The following is a 22,767-nucleotide window of genomic DNA, read 5'->3' as shown; positions in this document are numbered from 1 at the left end:
GGATTGGGTGCTGAGGTTCTTTCCTTTTTTCTTTTGAAAGTCAGCACACAAGATGAGCTCAGAGCTGTCTGCAAATATAACTATAGAGTAAGCCCTATAAAGGGCTTATTGGCATGACACCCAAGACCAGGCAAAGCACCATATAACTGCCAGTGGAGAGTTATGGCCCCGTGCCCTGGAAGCTGCATATGTTTACAAGTGGATTTGGATTTAGTAAATAATGTTACAACAATTTAAGTTGCTGTAGTTGCTAAGAAGTATCAAGTTCAGCACTTCCTTGCTAAGAGCATAAAAAGTACAAATACCAGACAAGTCTGCTGGCTGTACATTATGTTAGCTAAGTGCAGCAGGCAAAGTAGTACAGAAACTCCACTGTGCCCTTCCCAGTCCCAAAATGGTTAAAATCTTCTCTTGTAGCATATGCAAATTGCTACTGTAATCTTAAAGAAATTACTGTCTTGGTTATTTTCTGCATATTTATTACTGCCCATTTATTACTGTCCATTAGATTGTTCTGCACTTAGGAGCAAGAGCAGATCAGAGATTCCTCTTGCCAAGGCTTGGGTAATGGCATCCTGGCCTGCATCAGGAATGGTGTGGTCAGCAGGAGCAGGGAGGTCATTCTGCCCCTGTACTCTGCACTGCTTAGACCACACCTTGAGTACTGTGTTCAGTTCTGGGGCCCCCAGTTTAGGAGGGACATTGAGATGCTTGAGTGTGTCCAGAGAAGGGCGATGAGGCTGGTGAGAGGCCTTGAGCACAGCCCTACGAGGAGAGGCTGAGGGAGCTGGGATTGTTTAGCCTGGAGAAGAGGAGGCTCAGGGGTGACCTTATTGCTGTCTACAACTACCTGAGGGTTGGTTGTGGCCAGGAGGAGGTTGCTCTCTTCTCTCAGGTGGCCAGCACCAGAACGAGAGGACACAGCCTCAGGCTGTGCCAGGGGAAATTTAGGCTTGAGGTGAGGAGAAAGTTCTTCACTGAGAGAGTCATTGGACACTGGAATGGGCTGCCTGGGGAGGTGGTGGAGTCGCCGTCCCTGGGGCAGTTCAAGGCAGGATTGGACGTGGCACTTGGTGCCATGGTGTAGCCTTGAGCTCTGTGGTAAAGGGTTGGACTTGATGATCTATGAGGTCTCTTCCAACCTTGGTGATACTGTGATACTGTAATGTTTGCATCCCTAAGTAGTTACCAAAACAGAGCTTGAAATCTGAGTATATGTTAAGAATGTTTTGTCACTTGTGTCACGCTTTTCAAATCAATGGTAAACTGGGTCTAAGTTACATCTTTGAGCTGCATGTGGTGTTTTCAGATGAATCATAAAACTGAGATCCTGCCCTGGCAATTTTCTGTTGACTAAATCCCATCTGCCCTTTCCAGTGCTCTGAAGTCTTCAAATTGTCTGAGATCATCAGTGTGGTCTGCCTTTGAATGGGCAAGAGCAGCTGTTTTACAGAGTACCACTTCCTCAGTGTTTTCTGTAAAATACTTCATGGTTCTGCTGTAGTACCCCTGAGGAGATGATACAGGCAGGTTTCTCTGTACTAGGGTGTATGGAAAAGTAGCAGGTTCAAATCTATCTGTCCTTGAAACAGAATCCTTGCTCCTCTCCGAGGCCAGAAGGATTAAAGCAAAGATTACGTAGAGGCATAAACTTAAGGATGCTCTAGTTTGTGTAAAGCAGGGCCCCTATTTTACAGCAAATGTCTTCAGAGCAGTTTCTTTAACATTTTATCTTCAGTAAGTCTATCTCGAGGACTAAGTATCCCCAGGCATCCTGTTGCTGAAAAATCTCTCATCTTTGATAAAAGCACTCTAATAATGTGTTCTTATGAGCTGCTGGATTGTATTTGAAGCAATGTTCTATGCAAGTATGGGAGCATTGATTTAGCTTCGCTGAATAGAGCTGAGTGTTGACTCAGCTTTCTTTCCTGGAAGCTGCAGGCTGCTCAAACCAAGTTCACTACAAAACTCCCTGGTCAGCTTTGGAAAAATGCTTCTCATGGCCATAGCTCCTGCAGATAGTTAAGCATGGGGACCCCCTCTCTACCCTCCCGCATGTCTTCTCTATTTGGACAGCACTGGTTTAATGGGTGGTGCAGACTCCCTTTCCTGCAGATCCCAAAGAGCTCAAACCGAGGAGACTGGGGTAAGCATTTGCTGCAGGAAATGAGGTGATGGTGAGCTGGCTGCTCTTTGTTGCCCTGTTGCTAAGGCTGTGGTGTGGCTAGGCGCTGACCCCCTGCAGCTGTGCGCGGCCGGAGGTCCTGCGAGCAGCCCCCGCCCCAGAGGGGATGGATATCCATGCGAGCAGCTGCGGCTGATGCTCGGGAAGCAGCTGGCTGTAATCTCCCCTCCTCCGCTCGGGAGCGTGGGGGTTTCTCCGGCGCACTAGAAAGTCTCCGAAGAGCCTGGGGTGTTGGCAGAAAGAGGCTGCTAGAAGGCATCATTCTTTCCGCTTCCCCTGCGATCCTGCCTGGTGGGGGAAGCGATCCATCCCGGCTCGCTCCCTAAAAATCAGGCGGTGAGGACAGGAATTGTCCCGTTTCTTCTAGCTAGTGCATGCGGACGCTATCAGACAAAGACAAGGACAGGCTCAGTACATACTGGATATCTTTTAGCAGTGTTTAGTTTTCTGTTGCTTCTATTTTCATTTTTCTTCTTCCCCCTCCTCCCCCCCCTTTCCCTCCCGCACATGTGGATAGGAGTCCAGAGAACAAGCTGGGAGTTATCCGCTGTGCTGCTTGTTGAGTCAGTATGAAAACAGGGGCTCGAGAAGGGATTCTGATGAGAAGAGACAGGGAACAAACTCAGTGCGGTTTCCCGCATGGGTTTTAATCTTCTTTAGAAACACGTGCTATTTTTTTAGCTCTTAAGGTACGCCTTTGGAGCACAGCAAAAAGGACGTTCCTTTTTTCTGTGTAGCGAGCTTCATCTTCAGCTGAAGGGCAAACCTTCTACTTTAGCATCTTGGTGGGAGACAGCCGTAGCAGGTTGTGACAAAAGCCCAAAGGCGCTAGGTAAGGGACCTGTTTGCTTTCTGAGAAGTGTGATCCTCGCAGGCTGCCAAACTGACAAGACGTTTCATGCTGGCTGGTTTCGCAGGGGCAGTGGGGAGAGAGGAAACTAACTGATGTGAACTTCTGTCAACTCAGCGTTCACGTTTGGTAGCGGTGGGGCATTCACAGAACTCGTCAATCCAAGTTACAGTCTGTTTCTCCTTACACAAAAGCAGAACTGGAGGCGTGGTGAGAAAAGGGTCTTTCAAAGCTCAAGCTAATTCAGTTAAAACCCCCACACGTCTCCAGTTTTTGTGTGTAGAAGACACTGATTACTTGGTTCAAGCTCAGTAAACGGCAGATAGAGAAAAATCTGCCAGGAAGTCCTCAGACTTTGGTAGACAGTACTCTAGGCCAAATATTTAGCTGTCTGTTGAGCCATCAGAGTTTTGGTGGGTGAGAGGAGGAGAATGCAGCAGCCGTCTTGTACTGCGGTGGTTACTCCTGGTGACTATTAGATTAGTAGCCTTAGCTCCTTGTGCTCAGGGCAGATAAACACCAAAACACTTATGAAGGGCTCACAAAGAATAAAACAGAATGTCATAGTTTGCAGTAGCCAAGATACATAACAAGGTTTTCCATGCCACAGAGTTACACATCAAAGAAACATCACAATATCATCAGGGTTGGAAGAGACCTCACAGATCATCAAGTCCAACCCTTCACCATAGAGCTCAAGGCTAGACCATGGCACCAAGTGCCACGTCCAACCTTGCCTTGAACTGCCCCAGGGACGGCGACTCCGCCACCTCCCCGGGCAGCCCATTCCAGTGTCCAATGACTCTCTCAGTGAAGAACTTTCTCCTCACCTCCAGCCTAAATCTCCCCTGGCGCAGCCTGAGACTGTGTCCTCTTGTTCTGGTGCTGGCCACCTGAGAGAAGAGAACAACCTCCTCCTGGCTACAACCACCCCTCAGGTAGTTGTAGACAGCAATAAGGTCACCCCTGAGCCTCCTCTTCTCCAGGCTAACCAATCCCAGCTCCCTCAGCCTCTCCTCATAGGGCTTCACGAGCTGCCCCTTCTGAATTCTCCAAGAAATGTTTCTCAAAAGGAAGAAAAAAGGAATTAAGCATGGAAGCTTTTGTTACTGGGATCATTCAAACCCTTTATTTTCTTCGGGTCCAGTTGGCAGTGCCTGTCTTGGCTGGATTTGAGTTTCCCTCAGTTGCTGCTCTGTGTAGGAACAACAAGTATTTTGGAACTTCTTTGTTTATTACGTATCTCAACAGGCCAGAAGGCTGTTTCAGATCACTAACTTTGTAGAGTCTGTGCTGTTCTCTGAGAGATTAGCTGGAGCATATCTATGCTGTGTTTTCACAGGCAAGTTCTGCTCAGGCTTTGAAGGTCTGAGCAGCAGCTCTGCCAGAACTAAGTGAGGTGAAGCCAAACAGGTGGCCACTCACTCTGATTCAGAACTGGCTCCTGTGCAAGCAGGTATGAGGAGGTAGTAGTAGTCTGAAGTATTGTGGAGGAGGACAGTACAGGCTCGTTTAAAACCAACAGAAATGTTATTTAATGTCATTTGAAGTGGACTAAAGTGAGTTATGAGTGACTCTTGGCTTTGAACAGAAGTGGTGTGAACTTTTCCCCCAGCCCTAGCCAGTCAACTAGACCATGGCACTAAGTGCCTCAGCCAGACTTTGCTTGAACACCTCCAGGGATGGTGCCTCCACCACCTCCCTGGGCAGCCCATTCCAATGCCAATCACTCTCTCTGCCAACAACTTCCTCCTAACATCCAGCCTAGACCTCCCCCACCGCAACTTGAGACTGTGTCCCCTTGTTCTGTTGCTGGTTGCCTGGGAGAAGAGGCCAACCCCCACCTGGCTACAACCTCCCTTCAGGTAGTTGTAGACATCAATGAGGTCACCCCTGAGCCTCCTCTTCTCCAGGCTAAACACCCCCAGCTCCCTCAGCCTCTCCTCATAGGGTTTGTGTTCCAGGCCCCTCACCAGCCTTGTTGCCCTTCTCTGGACACGTTTCAGCACCTCAACATCTCTCTTGAATTGAGTGGCCCAGAACTGGACACAGCACTCAAGGTGTGGCCTGACCAGTCCCTGGGTGCAGGCATGAATGTATTTTCCTTGCATTTACTGCAGTCTCTTTTTTATTTGTCTCCCAAGTGCTGGGCCAGTGCATAAGTCACATAAGCTTCAGAATCAATATTGAAATCAAGAGATGTAAAGATTTTGGTGTTTAGGGGGAGTTCTGCATTCCAAGGGGTGGTGTGGGAGCAATATGCCTATCTGATTCTTGGAATTGATAATATTCAGACTAGAGATAAGGAACATTTTTTTAAATGATGAGGATGGAAAACACTGGAACAGGTTGCCCAGAGAAGCTATGGATGACTCATCCCTAGAAACATTCAAGGTCAGGTTGGACAGAGCTCTGAGCAGCCTGATCTAGATGAAGATGTCTCTGCTCCTTCCAGGACAGGTGGATTGGATTGGATGACCTTTTAAAGGTTTCTTTCATCCCACATCATTCTATTATTCTGTAATTCTGTGAAATAAAGACCACATTTTATAATCTTTTGGAGTTATGGAAACTTGTGTTTAGCCTGTTGAACAGGAGGGTGAGAATGAGATGATGTAATTGGTAGCAAATGTGGGTAAAGAAAGCTTCCTGTGACTCCCTACCTGGTTTGGGCTATGGATACGTGAGTTTACACATGGGTGATCAAAAGAAATGTGCGTGGGTATATTTCCATGCCTCAGGGAAGTGCATAAACAAACATACTTTGAGCATTGCCCCAGCTAGTTTGAATGCCCTAGTCAGAAAAAACAAGGTGGGAGGCTATTTGAGCTGATGAGATGAAAGCTAGTTCAGGTATGGCTACCCCAAGCAATGGTAGAACATAAATGGTAGAGGTATAAAATGGCAAAGCGTGTCTCAGGAGATGTCTTTCCTCAGTTCCTCTTCACTCTACTGAGGAAACACATCCCTCAGGGCAGATTTAGGCTGGATGCTGGTAAGATGTTCTTCACAGAAAGAGTGACTGGCCATCAGAATGGGCTGCCCAGGGAGGTGGTGGAGTCATCATCCCTGGAGGTGTTTAAAAGGAGACTGGCTGAGGCACTTAGTGCCGTGGTTTAGTTAATTAGAAGGTGTTGGGGTGTTTGGTTGGACTCAATGACCTCAAACATCTTTTCCAATCTGGTTAATTCTGTCATTCTGTGACTTTGACAGAAGTGCAATGTAAAATGTACTCTGTACTAGGTACCAGGAAGTTTCTCTCTATTGCTGTTCATCCACAGAACAGGAATATTCAGCATCCAAAATATGAAAGTGACCAGCAAAAAAGACTTGTTAGGCATGCAATTCCTTAGAAAGGGCTCAGAAGAGTTATGTGGTGAAGAGTGTAGTGCCAGACTGCTGTCATTTAAACACTGTTAGAAGGTGGAATCACAGCCTAACAGCTGAAGCTCAGATTTAGTAGGAGGGAAATTCTGGTTGCTGGTATAACTCATTAGTGAATACAACTGCACCTTGTTTTCTTCATAAATTACTGTAATTAGAAACTCCAAGCAGCTATGATGTTGAAGAGGCAGGAAGAGAAGAAATTGACATGACAGCTTTCTTCCCCTGCTTAGTGTGGTCAGGAGCAGGTTACTTGTGGCTTTTTATTACTGAAGTGTGTGCGCCCCAGAAATGGAGTGCCAATTAGATTTAAGAATACAATGAGACATTCTCCTTAGTTTTTCTTTCACAGTATCACAGTATCATAAAGGTTGGAAAAGACCTCACAGATCATCAAGTCCAACCCTTTACCACAGAGCTCAAGGCTACACCATGGCACCAAGTGCCACGTCCAATCTTGCCTTGAACAGCTCCAGGGAGAGCGACTCCACCACCTCCCCGGGCAGCCCATTCCAGTGTCCAATGACTCTCTCAGTGAAGAACTTTCTCCTCACCTCCAGCCTAAATCTCCCCTGGTGCAGCCTGAGGCTGTGTCCTCTTGTTCTGGTGCTGGCCACCTGAGAGAAGAGAGCAACCTCCTCCTGGCCACAACCACCCCTCGGGTAGTTGCAGACAGCAATAAGGTCACCCCTGAGCCTCCTCTTCTCCAGGCTAAACAATCCCAGCTCCCTCAGCCTCTCCTCGTAGGGCTGTGCTCAAGGCCTCTCACCAGCCTCGTCGCCCTTCTCTGGACACGCTCAAGCATCTCAACGTCCCTCCTAAACTGGGGGGCCCAGAACTGAACCCAGTACTCAAGGTGTGGCCTAAGCAGTGCAGAGTACAGGGGCAGAATGACCTCCCTGCTCCTGCTGGCCACACCATTCCTGATGCAGGCCAGGATGCCACTGGCTCTCTTGGCCACCTGGGCACACTGCTGGCTCATGTTCAGGCAGGTATCAATCAGCACCCCCAGATCCCTCTCTGTCTGGCTGCTCTCCAGCCACTCCGACCCCAGCCTGTATCTCTGCATGGGGTTGTTGTGGCCAAAGTGCAGCACCCTGCACTTGGAGCTATTGAACCCCATCCCCTTGGACTCTGCCCATCTGTCCAGGTGGTCAAGGTCCCACTGCAGAGCCCTTCTGCCTTCCAACTCAGTCACATCTGCCCCCAGCTTACAGGGTTAGCAGCTTACACATCTATTACCTACAAAGGCTGTCTGTGTATGTGACACAGCTACAATATTTAGTAATCCTCCATGTCAGAATAGTAATAAAAATAGTGCATTTGATTGTCTTCATGCAAACCCAGCACTGACTTCCCTAGATATGATCAGCAGTCAGTTCCAACCTTATGCAAGATCATTGTTCTATGTTAGTAACTACTTGTCGACAGGCTTGGTGGTCTTGTTTGAACGAGTGAGGGGCTGCAAGCAGAGGACTTCCTCCCACACCCTTCCCTCCACTATAAGTTGGTTCTGTCACTGCTGAAGACTGCTGATGAGTGTTTCTTTTTTAAAAACAATACTTATATCACAGAAGGCTCTGCTGCCTCTCAGAGCTGTGCAGCTTCCAGTTTATCAGGTGCTCTGTTTTAATCAGAGCAGTCAGTTGCCTGGCAGTTCATAAAAGGCCTCAAGTGAGGAAACAATCAACACTGTCTGTAATAGCAAGAATAGGATTTGCAATCCAATAGCAACGTGACTAATGTCATTGAAGCATTATTTCACCAGTGGCTTCCTATTCTCAGCCAATGCACCTCAAACTGGATTTGGGGGAAGTAGTGTTACATCATATGGCAAGGTTATTAGGCTGCCAGTTTGGTGTACAGGAAACTCAAATGATAAAATGAATGGATACTTTGCCCATCTGATCCAGTGAACTTGGACATCTGACTGTTGTCCTGAAGCTCACCCCAGCAGTAAGCAGGTGTGTTAGAAAGGTTCAGGCAAAACTGAAAATACATCAGAGAATCTCTTCCCTGAAGAGGGGTATCCTGAGCTGAAGGGAAAGCTATTTTGAGCAGCCACACAAGAATGTTCCAGGAAACTACTCCCATTCAAAGTCATGTCTAATTATAACCCTCAATTACTTTAATTCTCATAAGCAATACTTGCTAACTTGTAGTAGGGTCTTGGTAAGTTATCTCCCTTCCAACCTGAATTATCCCAACAGCTGTGGTATCCCATAAATGTCTGTTGTATGGGATGGAAACGTTGCTCCTTTATTGAATTATTGGTTCAAAGGCATAGAAGGAACAAAGAAACCCTGCTTGGGAGATAATTCTTTCAGAATGCAGTATAATTTTTATCTTTCCTTCCCTCCAGGATATATACATGATTCCATTTACTCTGCATTTACAAGCAATCAGCCAGTTTTGTTTGAGAACAGGGGAGTTTAGCTCTGAGGGAGGTAATTTATGTATGTCTGCAAGTGATTAGTGAATAGGACTACCAGATCCATGCTCCCAAATGATGTGTTTAGGAGCAGCACTAGGGGCCAGGCTGTGAAGAAGTTAGTGTCCCAGATGGGAAGAAAGCAAGTGTAGTCAAATACATGGAGAAAGAGACAGAATGTACCTTCCCTGTAGCCCTGCAGAGGTGAGCCAGTCTTAGACCATCCTTAAGTGTTTGTGACTTCAAACCAAAGTACTGAGTCTGAATGCAGTAGAGGCTGAACTGCCCTCTTAACTGACATCATTTAACTATCTATAACTTCTCCACTGAAGGAACATTATTCTCAGAGCAAGCTTCCAGGGAATTGCATTTCAAGTGAGGGTAAAGATTATCAATAATAAAGATGTCAGGTCTCTTAGGAAAGTCTAGATGAAAACATGGCCATTAGAAGCTGGAGTGTCTTTTGTCAGTGAGTCTTGTTTGTTTCCAGTCTCTTAATATACTTTGAGTACTTTGTCAAAATAGAGGTAGCTTCAGGTATCTTAAGCAGTAACAAAGAATCATAAAATGGATTGAGTTGGAAGGGTCACCTAGTCCAGCCACCCTGAAGTGAGCAGGGACATCCTAGGCAACCTGTTTCAGTGTTCCACCACTCTCATGGTGCAGAACTTGTTTCTAACATTCAGTCTAGACCTGCTCTTCTCTAATTTCAAAGTATTGCTCCTCAGCCTGTCACTGCAGGCCTTTGTTACCAGTCTCTCTGCAGCCTTCTTATAGCCCCCCTTCAGGTACTGAAAAGGTGCTGTCGGGTCTCTCTGAAGCCTTTTCTTCAGGCTGAGCATCCCCAGCTCCCTCAGCCTGTCCTCATAGGAGAGATGTTTCAGCTCCCTGATCATTTTCAAGGTCTTGCTCTGGACACAGTCCATCAGGTCCATGCACTTCCTGTGTTGAAGTTCCTCAGAGATGGACACAGTAAGGTAAGATCTCACTTGGAGTAAAGTGGCAGAATCACCTTTCTTGGTCTGCTAGCTACTTTCCTTTTGATGTAGCCCAGGATGTAAGAGCTTTCTGAGCTGTAAGCACACACTGCTAGCTCATGTCCAGCTTCTCATCCAACAGCATCCCCATGTCCTTTTCTATGCGGCTTCTCTCAATTTCATCGTCCTCCAGCTTGTATTTATATCTAGGATTGCCCCAGCCTAGGTGCAGGACCTTACACTTTGCCCAGTTGAACCTCATGAGATTCTCTTCAGCCTACCTCTCCAGCTTGTGCAGGTCTCACTGGATGGCATCTCATTCTTCAGAATTACCAACCATACTGGGCTCCTCAATTCAAGAGAGATGTTGAGGTGCTGGAACATTTACAGAGAAGGGCAACAAAGCTGGTGAGGGGCCTGGAACACAAACCCTATGAGGAGAGGCTGAGGGAGCTGGGGGTGTTTAGCCTGGAGAAGAGGAGGCTCAGGGGTGTCCTCATTGCTGTCTACAACTACCTGAAGGGAGGTTGTAGCCAGGTGGGGGTTGGTCTCTTCTCCCAGGCCACCAGCAACAGAACAAGAGGACACAGTCTCAAGTTGTGCCGGGGGAAGTATAGGCTGGATGTTAGGAGGAAGTTGTTGGCAGAGAGAGTGATTGGCATTGGAATGGGCTGCCCAGGGAGGTGGTGGAGTCACTGTCCCTGGAGGTGTTCAAGAAAAGCCTGGCTGAGGCACTTAGTGCCATGGTCTAGTTGATTGGACAGGGCTGGGTGCTAGGTTGGGCTGGATGATCTTGGAGGTCTCTTCCAACCTGGTTGATTCTATGATTCAGATAAGAGGCAGGGAGGATTCAGGCACGAACTCTTTGTCTGAAAAAGACTGAGTAGACTGGCATTGTTCAGAGACAGCAAGAGAATGGAGAAATAGAATACTCAGAAAAACAAATGTGATGGGACAAGGCAACACAGGTGCTTCTGCTTACTTTTCCATGGTCACAAGAAGTTGATCAGTGAAACTGAAAAGGAAAAACTGTAACAGCTGTAAGGTGTGTGCTTGTACCACATCATAGCCTGGAGACTTAGTGTCATTTGCTGTCATTTTCTTGGCCACTGTTGCAGAAGAATCAAAACCAGACTCAAATAATTGAACGATGAGAAGTAACTAACTGTATCTAATAACTTTAGTAGTTCTACTTTTTAAGCTGTCTAATGATTCATGACCAAGCCTAACTTCCTGGTAGTAGGAAAGGTTTTGTTGCTTTTCCCTAGCAGCTTAAGCAGCCTGGATGAAGGACGCCTGGATGGGAAGCTATTCCCATTTGGGTGGGAGCCTGAAAGCTCCTGTTAACTCTCACTTTTAACATCTGACTGCTCAGTGCATGGAACATTGGAAAAATGGAAAAACTTAGCTTGTCTTCTGAAACACATTTGGCAGTTGGGTGTCCCTCCCCACAGATCAGCATGCACAGGAGAAGATGTACAGAGAGGGAGGTGGTTAGCACATGAGCTTGAGTCACAGTAGATAAGTGTTTCTATAGCAGCCACCTTTAAGGGAAGGGTAGGATGGAAGCTCTCTAGGGACAGCAGAGCAATGTCTGCCATGGCTAGAAGAAACTCAGTTTTTCCTACATCTTGTTGGTCTTTGTAAGTCAAAATAATACAGAGCTTATTGTGCAATGCTTCTGTTACTGGATGGATTGCAAATTGACACAGCCTGTATTTCAGTTGACATTTTCTTTTCAGAATTGGAATTTGTCATTGCCATGAAGAGTGAATAATTTGAATAGAAACTTTTGTGCTTGCAGGTCAGATTGCCTATCTACCATTTGATGCTGAGCAGATGAGATAAGTCTAGGAGGTAACAGCCTCAAACTTTAAAAGGGTCTTGTGCAGAAAAATGCATTCTGGAGTATGTGCTGCAAGTGTCTCACTGGAGTATGTGCCAAAGCTGTGTCTCAACTTACTTTATCTTCACGTCTTAACATTTCCCTTCTGGAAACACAGATTCCTGCATGAGTGAAATGAAGTGAACTGGCTGTAGGCTTGCTTTCCTCAGTAGCCAATGGCATATGCCTCAGAAACAGGCCAGGCCCCTGCATGGTGAGGTTTAGAACTGTGGGCTGATAAAATATGTGAACTGGGAGCAGTGGTAATAAGAGCAGTGGGACAGGCTTGTTAGCAAGAGGATGTGTGGGTGCTTAAATGCATGAGTGGAGGTACCTGTTTGGTTTGATCTGCAACAGAGTCAAACCACCTGGAGACAGTTGGAGAGAGTTGAGGCTGTTCAGTCTGGAGGGAGGAGACTTTATTGTGGTGTGATGGGTTACAGTGTATCCCTCCCCCAGTAAAGTAAATTCACTCAGAATTTGGAAAGTCAGAAAAAAATGAAATTATATTTGGCACAGTTTAAATACAACAGCATAAGGAGAATAAACAACTACAGAACATAATAACCTTAAAGAAGATGGGGTCAAGTGGCAGCAAAACAGCAGCAGGGAAGATATCAGAGGTTGCAGCAGAAGCAGCAAAAGGGGGGAGATAGAAGCTGTGAAGCCAGACATAAGCTTTTGATGCTCCAATGGAATTATATTAACTTATCCATTGTTACTCTTTTGTGGCCTGTCCCTGGAATGTTCAGCTCTCCACTCACAGACTCCAATACTCTTCCACTTCTAAGTTTCTCTGTTCCCAATTTTTTCTTGTCCAAGCTAGAAACATAGCTCAAATGGCTACATGTGGCCTTCCAGTGTCCTAATAGGCCCTACAAGAAAGCTGGTGAGGGACTTTTTAGGATGTCAGGTAGTGATAGGCCAAGGGGAATGGAGCAAAACTAGAAGTGGGTAGATTCAGATTTGATGTTAGGAAGAAATTCTTCACCGTGAGGGTGGTGAGACACTGGAGCAGGTTACCCAGGGACGTGGTGGAAGCCCCATCCCTGGAGGTTTTTAAGGCCAGGTTGGATCTAGTGTGAGGTGTTCCTGCCCATGGCAGGGAGGTTGCAACTGAATGATTCCTTCCAGCCCTGACAATTCTGTGGTTCTGTGATTCTAAGAAAATGGATGGAAAACCTAAGAGGAGGAAGATGTTGGGCAGATATCATCTTGCTCAACAGGATTTCTGTTTCTGTCTTGTGCCAACAATTTTATATCAAAAGATCTAGTCCGAAAGCATGGCCTGGAAAAGATCAACTTGGCTTCAGATTGTGCTTAAAAGGTTTAATGTGGAACAGCAACAGCATTGTACATGCGCTGGAGTTCAAGATTATCTTAGGCTGCTGTATTGGTCTTAAGTTCTTAGAGAAACTGAAGAGCACTCTGGTAATAGTTAAAAGCACAAGTGGGGGTTGAGTAATCACCTTAGGAGAAAGCTACAAGAACAGTCTGTGCAAAGTGACAGCTCTACAAACATCAGAATAGTGTCCACACCGATAAAGGGGAGAGTGATTGATGATAGCTGTTAGGATTGAATAGTGAGGGGAAGCTGAGAAAGCTAAGGTTAGTAACAGGAAACGCTTTCTATTCGCGAGGTTATTTCAGCTTCCAAAGTGTCTCACGAGGAGAATGGTGATAATAGTGCTAATTAAGGCATTCAGAAATAAAGCTGACAAATCATTAATAAATGTAGAAACCTGTGTCATGGCAAAAGCAGAATAAATACTGAACATCTCAGCCTGTTCAGAAGCTTCAGCGATACAGAGAAAGTAAAATCTGTCTTTCTTATTAGATGTCCAGTTCTGGGCTCCTCAATTCAAGAGAGATGTTGAGGTGCTGGAACGTGTCCAGAGAAGGGCAACAAAGCTGGTGAGGGGCCTGGAACACAAACCCTATGAGGAGAGGCTGAGGGAGCTGGGGTTGTTTAGCCTGGAGAAGAGGAGGCTCAGGGGGGGGCCTCATTGCTGCCTACAACTACCTGAAGGGAGGTTGTAGCCAGGTGGGGGGTGGCCTCTTCTCCCAGGCAACCAGCAATAGAACAAGGGGACACAGTCTCAAGTTGTGCCAGGGTAGGTATAGGCTGGATATTAGGAAGAAGTTCTTCACAGAGAGAGTGATTTCCCATTGGAATTGGCTGCCCAGGGAGGTGGTGGAGGCACCGTCCCTGGGGGTCTTCAAGAAAAGCCTGGATGAGGCACTTAGTGCCATGGTCTAGTTGATTGGATAGGGCTGGGTGCTAGGTTGGACTGGATGATCTTGGAGGTCTCTTCCAACCTGGTTGATTCTACAATGCTATCCATACATCTACAATTGTCCCATTACCCTGTTTCCAGTGCCAGATTTCTCCTGAAGCAGCAGATTCCACAGGGTGACCACTTCAGGGAACATGTTGGGGGTTTTCTTGAAATCTTGGTCCAAAAAAAAAAAAATTAAAAAAAAATATATCAGCAAAGTCATAAAAAAAGGTAACACAAAATTGCCATCAAGGTGAATTGCTCTGTGACCTGTAACTTCTCCTCTGTGTTGTGCTGCTGAAAGTCCCAAGTTTTATCATGGTGCCAACAGGAGCATATATTTTAAAGCTTTGCAGTGACTTTGTAATCCAGGTGTTTACAGAATGCACTCTAACACAGGAGGGTAAGAAGAAATAGTCCCCAGCAGTCATTTCTTTCCTTATCACTTGCTGTCTGTGAACAATTACTAGTTCTGGAGCCAAATAAAGGTGCATTTTCAGATGGCAGTGAACTTGTACTGTAATGAATTAAAAAGAATAGTGCATGTTTCAAAGTGTTTGCATAGTGATTCACATTTTAGTGTCTCTGTTTTTGATTGTGTCTTGGTTAACACGTAAAATTCTTGCATGCAATGACAATAATTTGCAATTTTAAGGCATCTTCTTAACCTATTTTTCACTCACTGGATGACTTCTTTGCATGGTAAAGCAGTGCACTTCAAACGTGAAAGTCAGTCCAACTGACTTTAAATCACCTTGCTATTGAGGGAAGGAATGAGGTTCACATTTTTCTTCAACCTTTTGTGAGTCTTTACCATCCCAATGGCAGTGTCTCAGTTCCCGAGTGGAAGGCATTAAGGGTTCATTCCATTCTACTCCCAGGTAATGAGGGTGGTGTTCTTCTGGTTTTCAATTCATCCTGCACCATCATCTTAGCTCAAGGCAATGCTTTTTCTGTCTTCACCGATACCTGTATCTGACAGACTTCTCCTTTTTTTTTTTCTGATGTGATTTCAGCTTCCAAACAATTTGCTGAAGAAGTCTTGAAAGCACACAATGACTACAGGAAGAAGCATGGAGTCCCCCCATTAAAACTCTGCAAGAAGTTAAACAGAGGAGCCCAACAGTGAGTTCACTTCTTTTCTCTAATGAGATTTGTGACACTTTTATCTGTTGGGTTTGACTGAGCATTCCATGAAAATATTTAGCTTTTGGTGTGCTGATAGTCAATGAAGACTTACTGGGTGGAAAGTGAGGGACTCCACTGTTTCTGTCTCCCTGCCCGACTCTTGTCATCCCTTCTTGCTGTAACACATAGCAGCAGCTGGTCCTATGGGCTCTTCTGTGGTCACAACTGTATACATCCTTCTTGCACCATTTCTTCTAGACATGGGCTCCATCTGTCTATGCTGGTATGACTCCTCTGCAGAGAGTAGGTGCCTAAAACATACTTCACCACCACCTCTGCCAGATGATGTATTGTTGTCTGAAGAAGAATATCTACTGCTGCTGACATAGTGAGAAAAGAACTTTGTCATGGTAGGAGGTGATACGAGGTTGAAGATCAATGGGATCATAAGGAAATAGTTCCAGACCAAATTATCTATCTCCCTGCCTCAAATGAAAATTAGTATATATAGTTTTCTCTCCTGTCAGGAAGAACACTTCTTACCTCTTTACCAGTGCTGAAGGCTGCACAACTTCTGGTCAGCCTAGCATACAGTGGGTCCATCTTTCTACTGTTTGACTTAAGTCTTCCTTATAGAAATTTGAGTCTAGTACTGTTTGTCCTCTTTGCTGTAGACATGGCAACCAGATTATTTCCTCTCCCTTCACAGCAACCTTTTTCAAAGTAGAGCTGAAAATCTTACTTCTCTTTTTCAGACAGTACAAAGAAGGTAGCTGAAGGAGTAAATGACGATTCAGCTGTTCAGCAAATAAATGTCTTTCTGTGATAGCTAAATAGTTACTGGCAGTAAACTGTCAATTCAAGCCCTGCAGATGTGAGCTCTCATCTCTGGTTAGGCTTTCTACCATAACCACACAGACTTCTCTGCACCAGCTGACTGGGACACTGAGGGGCTTGTGCTGGTGTGAGACTAATTGGAACATCTTAATGAGAGAAATTAGATCATCAGTTGTGAAAAGAAAATAATGATGAAGTCTGTTTACTGAGAGAGATAAAAAGTTAAATGTAAATAAAATCATAGAATCAACCAGGTTGGAAGAGACCTCCAAGATCATCCAGGCCAACCTATCCCCCAGCCCTAGCCACTCAACTAGACCATGGCACTAAGTGCCTCATCCAGTCTTTTCTTGAACACCTCCAGGGACGGTGCCTCCACCACCTCCCTGGGCAGCCCATTCCAATGCCAATCACTCTCTCTGTGAAGAACTTCCTCCTAACATCCAGCCTATACCTTCCCCAGCACAACTTGAGACTGTGTCCCCTTGTTCTGTTGCTGGTTGCCTGAGAGAAGAGACCAACCCCCACCTGGCTACAGCCTTCATTTAGGTAGTTGTAGACAGCAATGAGGTCCCCCCTGAGCTTCCTCTTCTCCAGGCTAAACAACCCCAGCTTCCTCAGCCTCTTCTCATAGGGTTTGTGTTTCTCCCACTCTGTCCTGGGGCATTGCCCTATTCATTTCTCCTTTGATCTACTCTAAAATCTCTCCTCTAATCTTGGCTAACAACTAACACCCAAGCTCTGTGGGCTTTTGTTTTCATTTGCCTGTCTGAAAAAGTAGAGGGAGAAAGAGAAGGTAGCTTTGAGCCCCTCCTGAGCAGTTTCCTTTGTCCAGGAGGGAGTTTGGATTTCTGTATTATTTCTGATTTGTATATAATTGTAAATATATTGTGTGTGTATATATATATCTGTTTGTGAATTTTGCTGTGCTGTAAATACAGCTTCATCTTGCTTACAAGCTGTCTGAGCTAGCCTGGTAAATCTCAAATAGGCTGGGAGGAAGTTCTTAACCCACAATCAGAGGCTACATCTGTTCCAGAATCTGATTTACTGTCCCATTTTGGTGCTGTGCTGTCACGCATGTGCTAGGTGTTGTGCTGTACAATGCACCAAGCAAGCAGAACCTGATTCTGTCTTACTTTTTGCCATCTTTTCTTTTCTTGAGAAGCCATGATAACTGGATACAGTATTTCTAAGAGATGGAATGCCAGTGACTCATTCACATACCTTTGTAATCTTCGGGGGCTTTCCTTCTGTTCTCCAAAGGGCTGCTTTGTTTTGGCTTCACACGATGCCTCGCAACCAAGAAGAAATTTGGTTGCCTTGTCAATAACACTTGTCTTGTGTGTCTCCAAACTCAACTTGTATGAATAGTTCAGATTATTCTGTCAAATATGCATTGCTCCACATTTATCTCTAAGTGTGTCGTTACCCTTGCTGCGTATTTTTAGATCCTTCTGGAATTCTTCACAGTCCTCTCTGGTCTCAGCTGACTTTCTGTGCTGTGATGAATAACAATAGGAAACCTTTAGTTGTGGTCTGCAAGTTAACTGGTAAGAATTAAAAAGATCTATTCAGAGATTGGTGAAACTGGTTGATAACAAGAACCAGGAGTGTTTTGCATCTTTTACTCAGGGCAAAGTCTCTTATTCATCAAGACAGATTTTACATAATCTTAAATTCAGGGAAAAACTTCACCTTTTCTTTAGATATTAGTATTTAGTACTGCATCCAGTTCTGGAGCCTCTATTATAAGAGGGATGTGGAGATGCTGGAGCGTGTCCAGAGAAGGGCCATGAGGATGATCAGAGGGCTGGAGCACCTCTGCTATGAGGACAGACTGAAAGAGTCAGGGCTGTTCAGTCTGGAGAAGAGGAGGCTCCCAGGTGACCTTATTGTGGCCTTCCAGTATCTGAAGTGGGCCTACAAAATAGCTGGGGAGGGACTTTTTAGGCTCTCAGGGAGTGACAGGACTGGGAGGAATGGAGCAAAGCTGGAGGTGGGGAGATTCAGACTGGACGTGAGGAGGAAGTTCTTCGCTGTGAGAGTGGTGAGAGCCTGGAATGGGTTGCCCAGGGAGGTGGTTGAGGCCCTATCCCTGGAGGTGTTTAAGGCCAGGCTGGATGGGGCTCTGGCCAGCCTGCTCTAGGGTAGGGTGTTGGAACTAGATGATCCTTATGGTCCCTTCCAACCCTGACTGATTCTATGATTCTAAGTATCTCACATATATTTCTTCTAGGTGTCTCTCTTGGTACTGTTCTGTACTTCTCTATCTTTGTCAAAAATGTCCTATTTCAACTATTTTCAGCTCCAGTAATTGTGACAGGTTAGATGAACTGACTACTGGAATCCTGCTTTAGCATGAGATGAGTCACTCTCAGCAGGTGTCTGTTTATCTTTGCCTGTAATGAAGCACAGGGTGATGATCTCAGAAGCAAATCCCATGCGTTCAACTGAGCTTGAGAGTATTAATCACCTTTTGTCCCAATCCCTTGGCAGCTTTATCTGTGTGCAGTGTGTACTTTGTTCCACTCCTGTGTCTTGCATGGGATATGGGTACCCTTGAGGAGAAGATTACAGTATGTAGTGATATAGGTCATGAAGGAGCATCTAGAGATCCTCTATTTCAGGATCTAGTGACTAGTTTTCATTATTACTAAATGAATGGAGATAGCTAAACAGTTGTGGGTTTTTTTGTTGTTGTTATTTTGTTAGGAGGATTAGGATGGAAGGAAATGAGAAGCTAATGACTGAAGTACTAGCCTGGGCCAAAATCTTCAGCTGGGCAAATTTCCTGGCAGATGCCAGTAACTCATGACTAGGGAAGGAGGATCAGGACAAAGGCAATGTCTGTGATATTTTGTCTGTTATCTTCTCCCACAAATTACAGCTTTCTCCTGGATGTTTTTTTTTCCTTCCAAGCAGCAGGTTGTATCCTCATTATTTTGTTGCTGTTGTTTAATAAGCCCTGGAAATTTTCTCCCACATACACACACTGTAAATTTGTCTAGCTTGCTGTCAAACCCAGCTGCACTTTGTCTGCATGGTCCTATAGCAATGACTATAGGAGCAGGTGTTGATCTGTTGGAAGGTAGGAGAGCCCTGCAGAGGGACCTGGACAGGCTGGATGGGTGGGCAGAGGCCAATGGGATGAGATTTAACAAGGCCAAGTGCAGGGTTCTGCACTTTGGCCACAACAACCCCAAGCAGCACTACAGGCTGGGGACAGAGTGGCTGGAGAGCAGCCAGGAAGAACGGGACCTGGGGGTACTGATAGATAGTAGGCTGAAGATGAGCCAGCAGTGTGCCCAGGTGGCCAAGAGAGCCAATGGCATCCTGGCCTGCATCAGGAACAGTGTGGCCAGCAGGACAAGGGAGGTTATTCTGCCCCTGTACTCAGCACTGGTCAGACCACACCTTGAGTACTGTGTCCAGTTCTGGGCCCCTCAATTCAAGAAGGGTGTTGAGGTGCTGGAACATGTCCAGAGAAGGGCAACGAAGCTGGTGAGGGGCCTGGAACACAAATCCTATGACGAGAGGTTGAGGGAGCTGGGGGTGTTTAGCCTGGACAAGAGGAGGCTCAGGGGTGATCTTATTACTGTCTACAACTACCTGAAAGGGCATTGTAGCCAGGTGGGGGGTGGCCTCTTCTCCCAGGTAACCAGCAATAGAACAAGGGGACACAGTCTCAAGTTGTGCCAGGGTAGGTCTAGGCTGGATGTTAGGAAGAAGTTCTTCACAGAGAGAGTGACTGGCATTGGAATAGGCTGCCCAGGGAGGTGGTGGAGTCACCGTCCCTGGGGGTCTTCAAGAAAAGCCTGGCTGAGGCACTTAGTGCCATGGTCTAGTTGACTGGCTAGGGCTGGGTGCTAGGTTGGACTGGACGATCTTGGAGGTCTCTTCCAACCTGGTTGATTCTATGACTTCTGCTGCACAGTGTGGAAAGGCTGCTTTTCATACTTGACTCTTACACCTGTGACCTGCTGGTTCTGTGTGTGGCACACTCTTTCTTTTGCCATGAGAAATAGCAAATGCTCTTCACAGTTTTGCTGTTTCTGTGTTGAAGCCTTTCTGACGTTGAACAATCACAGAGCAGCTTAGGTTGGAAAGGACCTTTTTAGAGATCATCTACTCCAACCTCCCTGCCGTGGGCAGGGATGCTGCTAATCTAGACTTGGCTGCTCAAGGTCCCATCCAACCTGGCCTTAAACACCCCCAGGAGGAGGCATCCACAACCACCCTGGGCAATCTGTTCCAGAGCCCACTCATACTGAAGAACTTTTTCCTAAGACCCAGTCTAAAGCTACTCTCCCTCAGCTTTAAAACCATTCCCCTATTGCTAGATATCTTTATGAAAAGTCCATCTCCAGCCTTCCTGTAGGATTCCCTCAGGGAATTGGAAGGCAGCTCTAGGGTCTCCCTGGAGTCCTCTCTTCTCTAGGCAGAACAACTCCAGTTCCCTCAGCCTGTTCTCAGAAGTGTTCCAGCCCTTGGATCATCTTTGTGACCCTCCTTTGGACTCACTTCAACACCTCTGTCTTTCTTGTGACGGGGACACCAGAACTGGACATAACATTCAAAATGGGGACCTCACAAGAGCACAGTAAATAAAGAGCATAATTGTTTTATCCATGTTGTTGTTCTTAACCCTGTTGCCATAAGACAGTAAAATACATCCCATGCTGTGTAGAGATTCAGATTCTGTAGAAAGAGTGCTGCTTACCCCTGTGTTGGTGCACACAGTTGTTGCCTCAGGTTGTGCTTGTGGTCTCCTTCTCTTCAGTGCTGTCACCTGGTACCTTGCTCTTGTTTTGCATTTGACTTCTGGTTTTATTTGTAAATGTAGGGGGTTTTACACTTGCTTTGGCTGATTTTGCACTTCGGTCTTTTTTCCATCTCACTTTTAAGCCCAGTGCAGGCTCCCTGGAAACAGGATGGTGGTTTGTAGTCACAGAATGTTAGGGGTTGGAAGGGACCTCTAAAGTTACTCCCATGAGGAGCTTGGAAATGTCAGGTGACACCTGTAGCAATTGCCTGCAGGTACTGCTATTTCCATTGCCAGCTGCAGGCAAGGATGGCTGGTGGCTTTCCAGGTACAGGGCAAAACATGGTGGGGGAAGATCTGCCCTCTGATTTATTGTAGGCCATTCTCAGTAGTGATGTAGATACTCAAGAAAGACAAGACAGGCCTCTAGGCTTTCCCATTGCCTAATGCCTAGATCTGTGTAAGCTTCAAGCACCCCTGGCTTCAAGGCTTTGCATTTGTATAACTTGACTTAAATTGTCATCTTCCAGCGAAATTCTTTGCTCACATCTCCTCCTATTCCTCTTACCTCTCCTCTTCACTCACTGTGGCTGTGTTCCGTGGCTCAATGTGTGCCTTACTTTGCTAGGTATGCAGAAGAATTGGCTGCCACGAGAGTCCTCAAACACAGCTCCGAGTCTGCTAATGGAAAATGTGGAGAAAACCTAGCATGGGCATCCTATGACCAACCAGGTAAGCCTTCTTCTCTCACTGTCTCTGACACTGGGTAAATGGCTTGTCTCGTGTACTCTGGGCTAAGAGCATCTGGTTATAAGAGCACTGCCATTTCCTCTGCTTCAGAAGAGTGTGCTAGAGCCCAGCCCAGGCTCCTCAGGAGCAGGATGGTGCTTTGCAGTCACAGAATCACAGAATGTTAGGGGTTGGAAGGGACCTCTGAAGATCATCCAGTCCAAACCCCCATTCCAAAGCAGGATCACCTATACCAGATAACACAGGAACACATCCAGGCAGGTCTTTAATGTATCCAGAGAGGGAGATTCCACAACTCCCCTGGGTCTGCTTGTTCCAGTGTTCTGTTACCCTCACAGTGAAAAAACCTTCTTGTGTTTCCATGAAATTTCCTGTGCCTCAACTTCCACCCATTGTCCTGTGTCCTATCATTGTGCATCAATGAGAAGAGTATGTCTCCATCCTCTTGGCATTCGCCCTTTACATATTTATAAACGTTGATGAGGTCACCCCTCAGTCTCCTAAAGAGTCCCAGCTCCCTCAGTCTCTCCTCATCAGAGAGATGTTCCACTCCCTTCATCATTTTTGTGGCTCTGTGCTGGATTCTCAAGTAGTTCTCTGTCTCTCTTGAACTGAGGGGCCCAGAACTGGAGACAATTTTCTAGATGTGGCTTCACTAGGGCAGAGTAGAGGGGGAGGAGAACCTCTCTCAACCTACTAACCACAGCCCTTCTAATACACCTCAGAATAGTGTTGGCCTCCTTGGCCACCAGAGCATATTGCTGACTTGTAGTCAACCTTCCATCCACTAGGACCTCCAGAACTGCAGGATTAACCAGGATGGAAAAGACCTTTGAGACCATCCCATTCAACCTATTACCCCAATCTTGCCTCTTCCTTTCTATACCTGAAACACTAAATCTTCATTCATAAGCAAATGTTTGCATAAAGTAAGGATGACTCAGGTAGCTGGGAGGGAGAGGAGCAAGTTAGCCACCCAAACAGAACTGACATAACAATACATAAATAATACCTCAAGTAAAAGCTATTTGCTTAAAGATGCCATTATTTTTACTGATTTATTACCAGGGCTATCAAGAAATACTTTGGAGTAATAGGGTCAAGTTTTTTCAGTCTCCTACAAAGGCACCAAAATTACATCAGAAATGCTGCCCTGTTGTTTTGACAGTTGACTGTGGATTTAATCTTTCAGTTTAAATATGGTGCTCTCTCTGGGGAGGAGTAGTTATACGTCCAGGTCCCTTTCCTGCTGCACTGCTCTCTAACAGGGCAGTCCCCAGCCTACACTGATACCTG

The 22,767-nt window shown here is 46.0% G+C and overlaps 1 protein-coding gene across 1 annotated transcript in view; it reads left to right on the top strand.

The window, feature by feature from the left end:
* The window catches only part of GLIPR2 (GLI pathogenesis related 2), a 39,831-nt gene that overhangs the window by 1,431 nt on the left and 15,633 nt on the right, over positions 1-22,767 (top strand). The window contains exons 2-3 of the mRNA XM_064150095.1: positions 15,008-15,116; positions 21,350-21,453. Of these exons, the coding sequence (XP_064006165.1) occupies positions 15,008-15,116; positions 21,350-21,453 (213 nt within the window). The remainder of the gene's footprint in view (positions 1-15,007; positions 15,117-21,349; positions 21,454-22,767) is intronic.

The sequence above is a fragment of the Pogoniulus pusillus genome, chromosome 10 (genome assembly GCF_015220805.1).
Source record: "Pogoniulus pusillus isolate bPogPus1 chromosome 10, bPogPus1.pri, whole genome shotgun sequence".
Classification (NCBI taxonomy): Eukaryota; Metazoa; Chordata; class Aves; order Piciformes; family Lybiidae; genus Pogoniulus; species Pogoniulus pusillus.
Note: the sequence above shows the minus strand (reverse complement) of the source record. Positions and strands in the feature narration are given on the sequence as shown.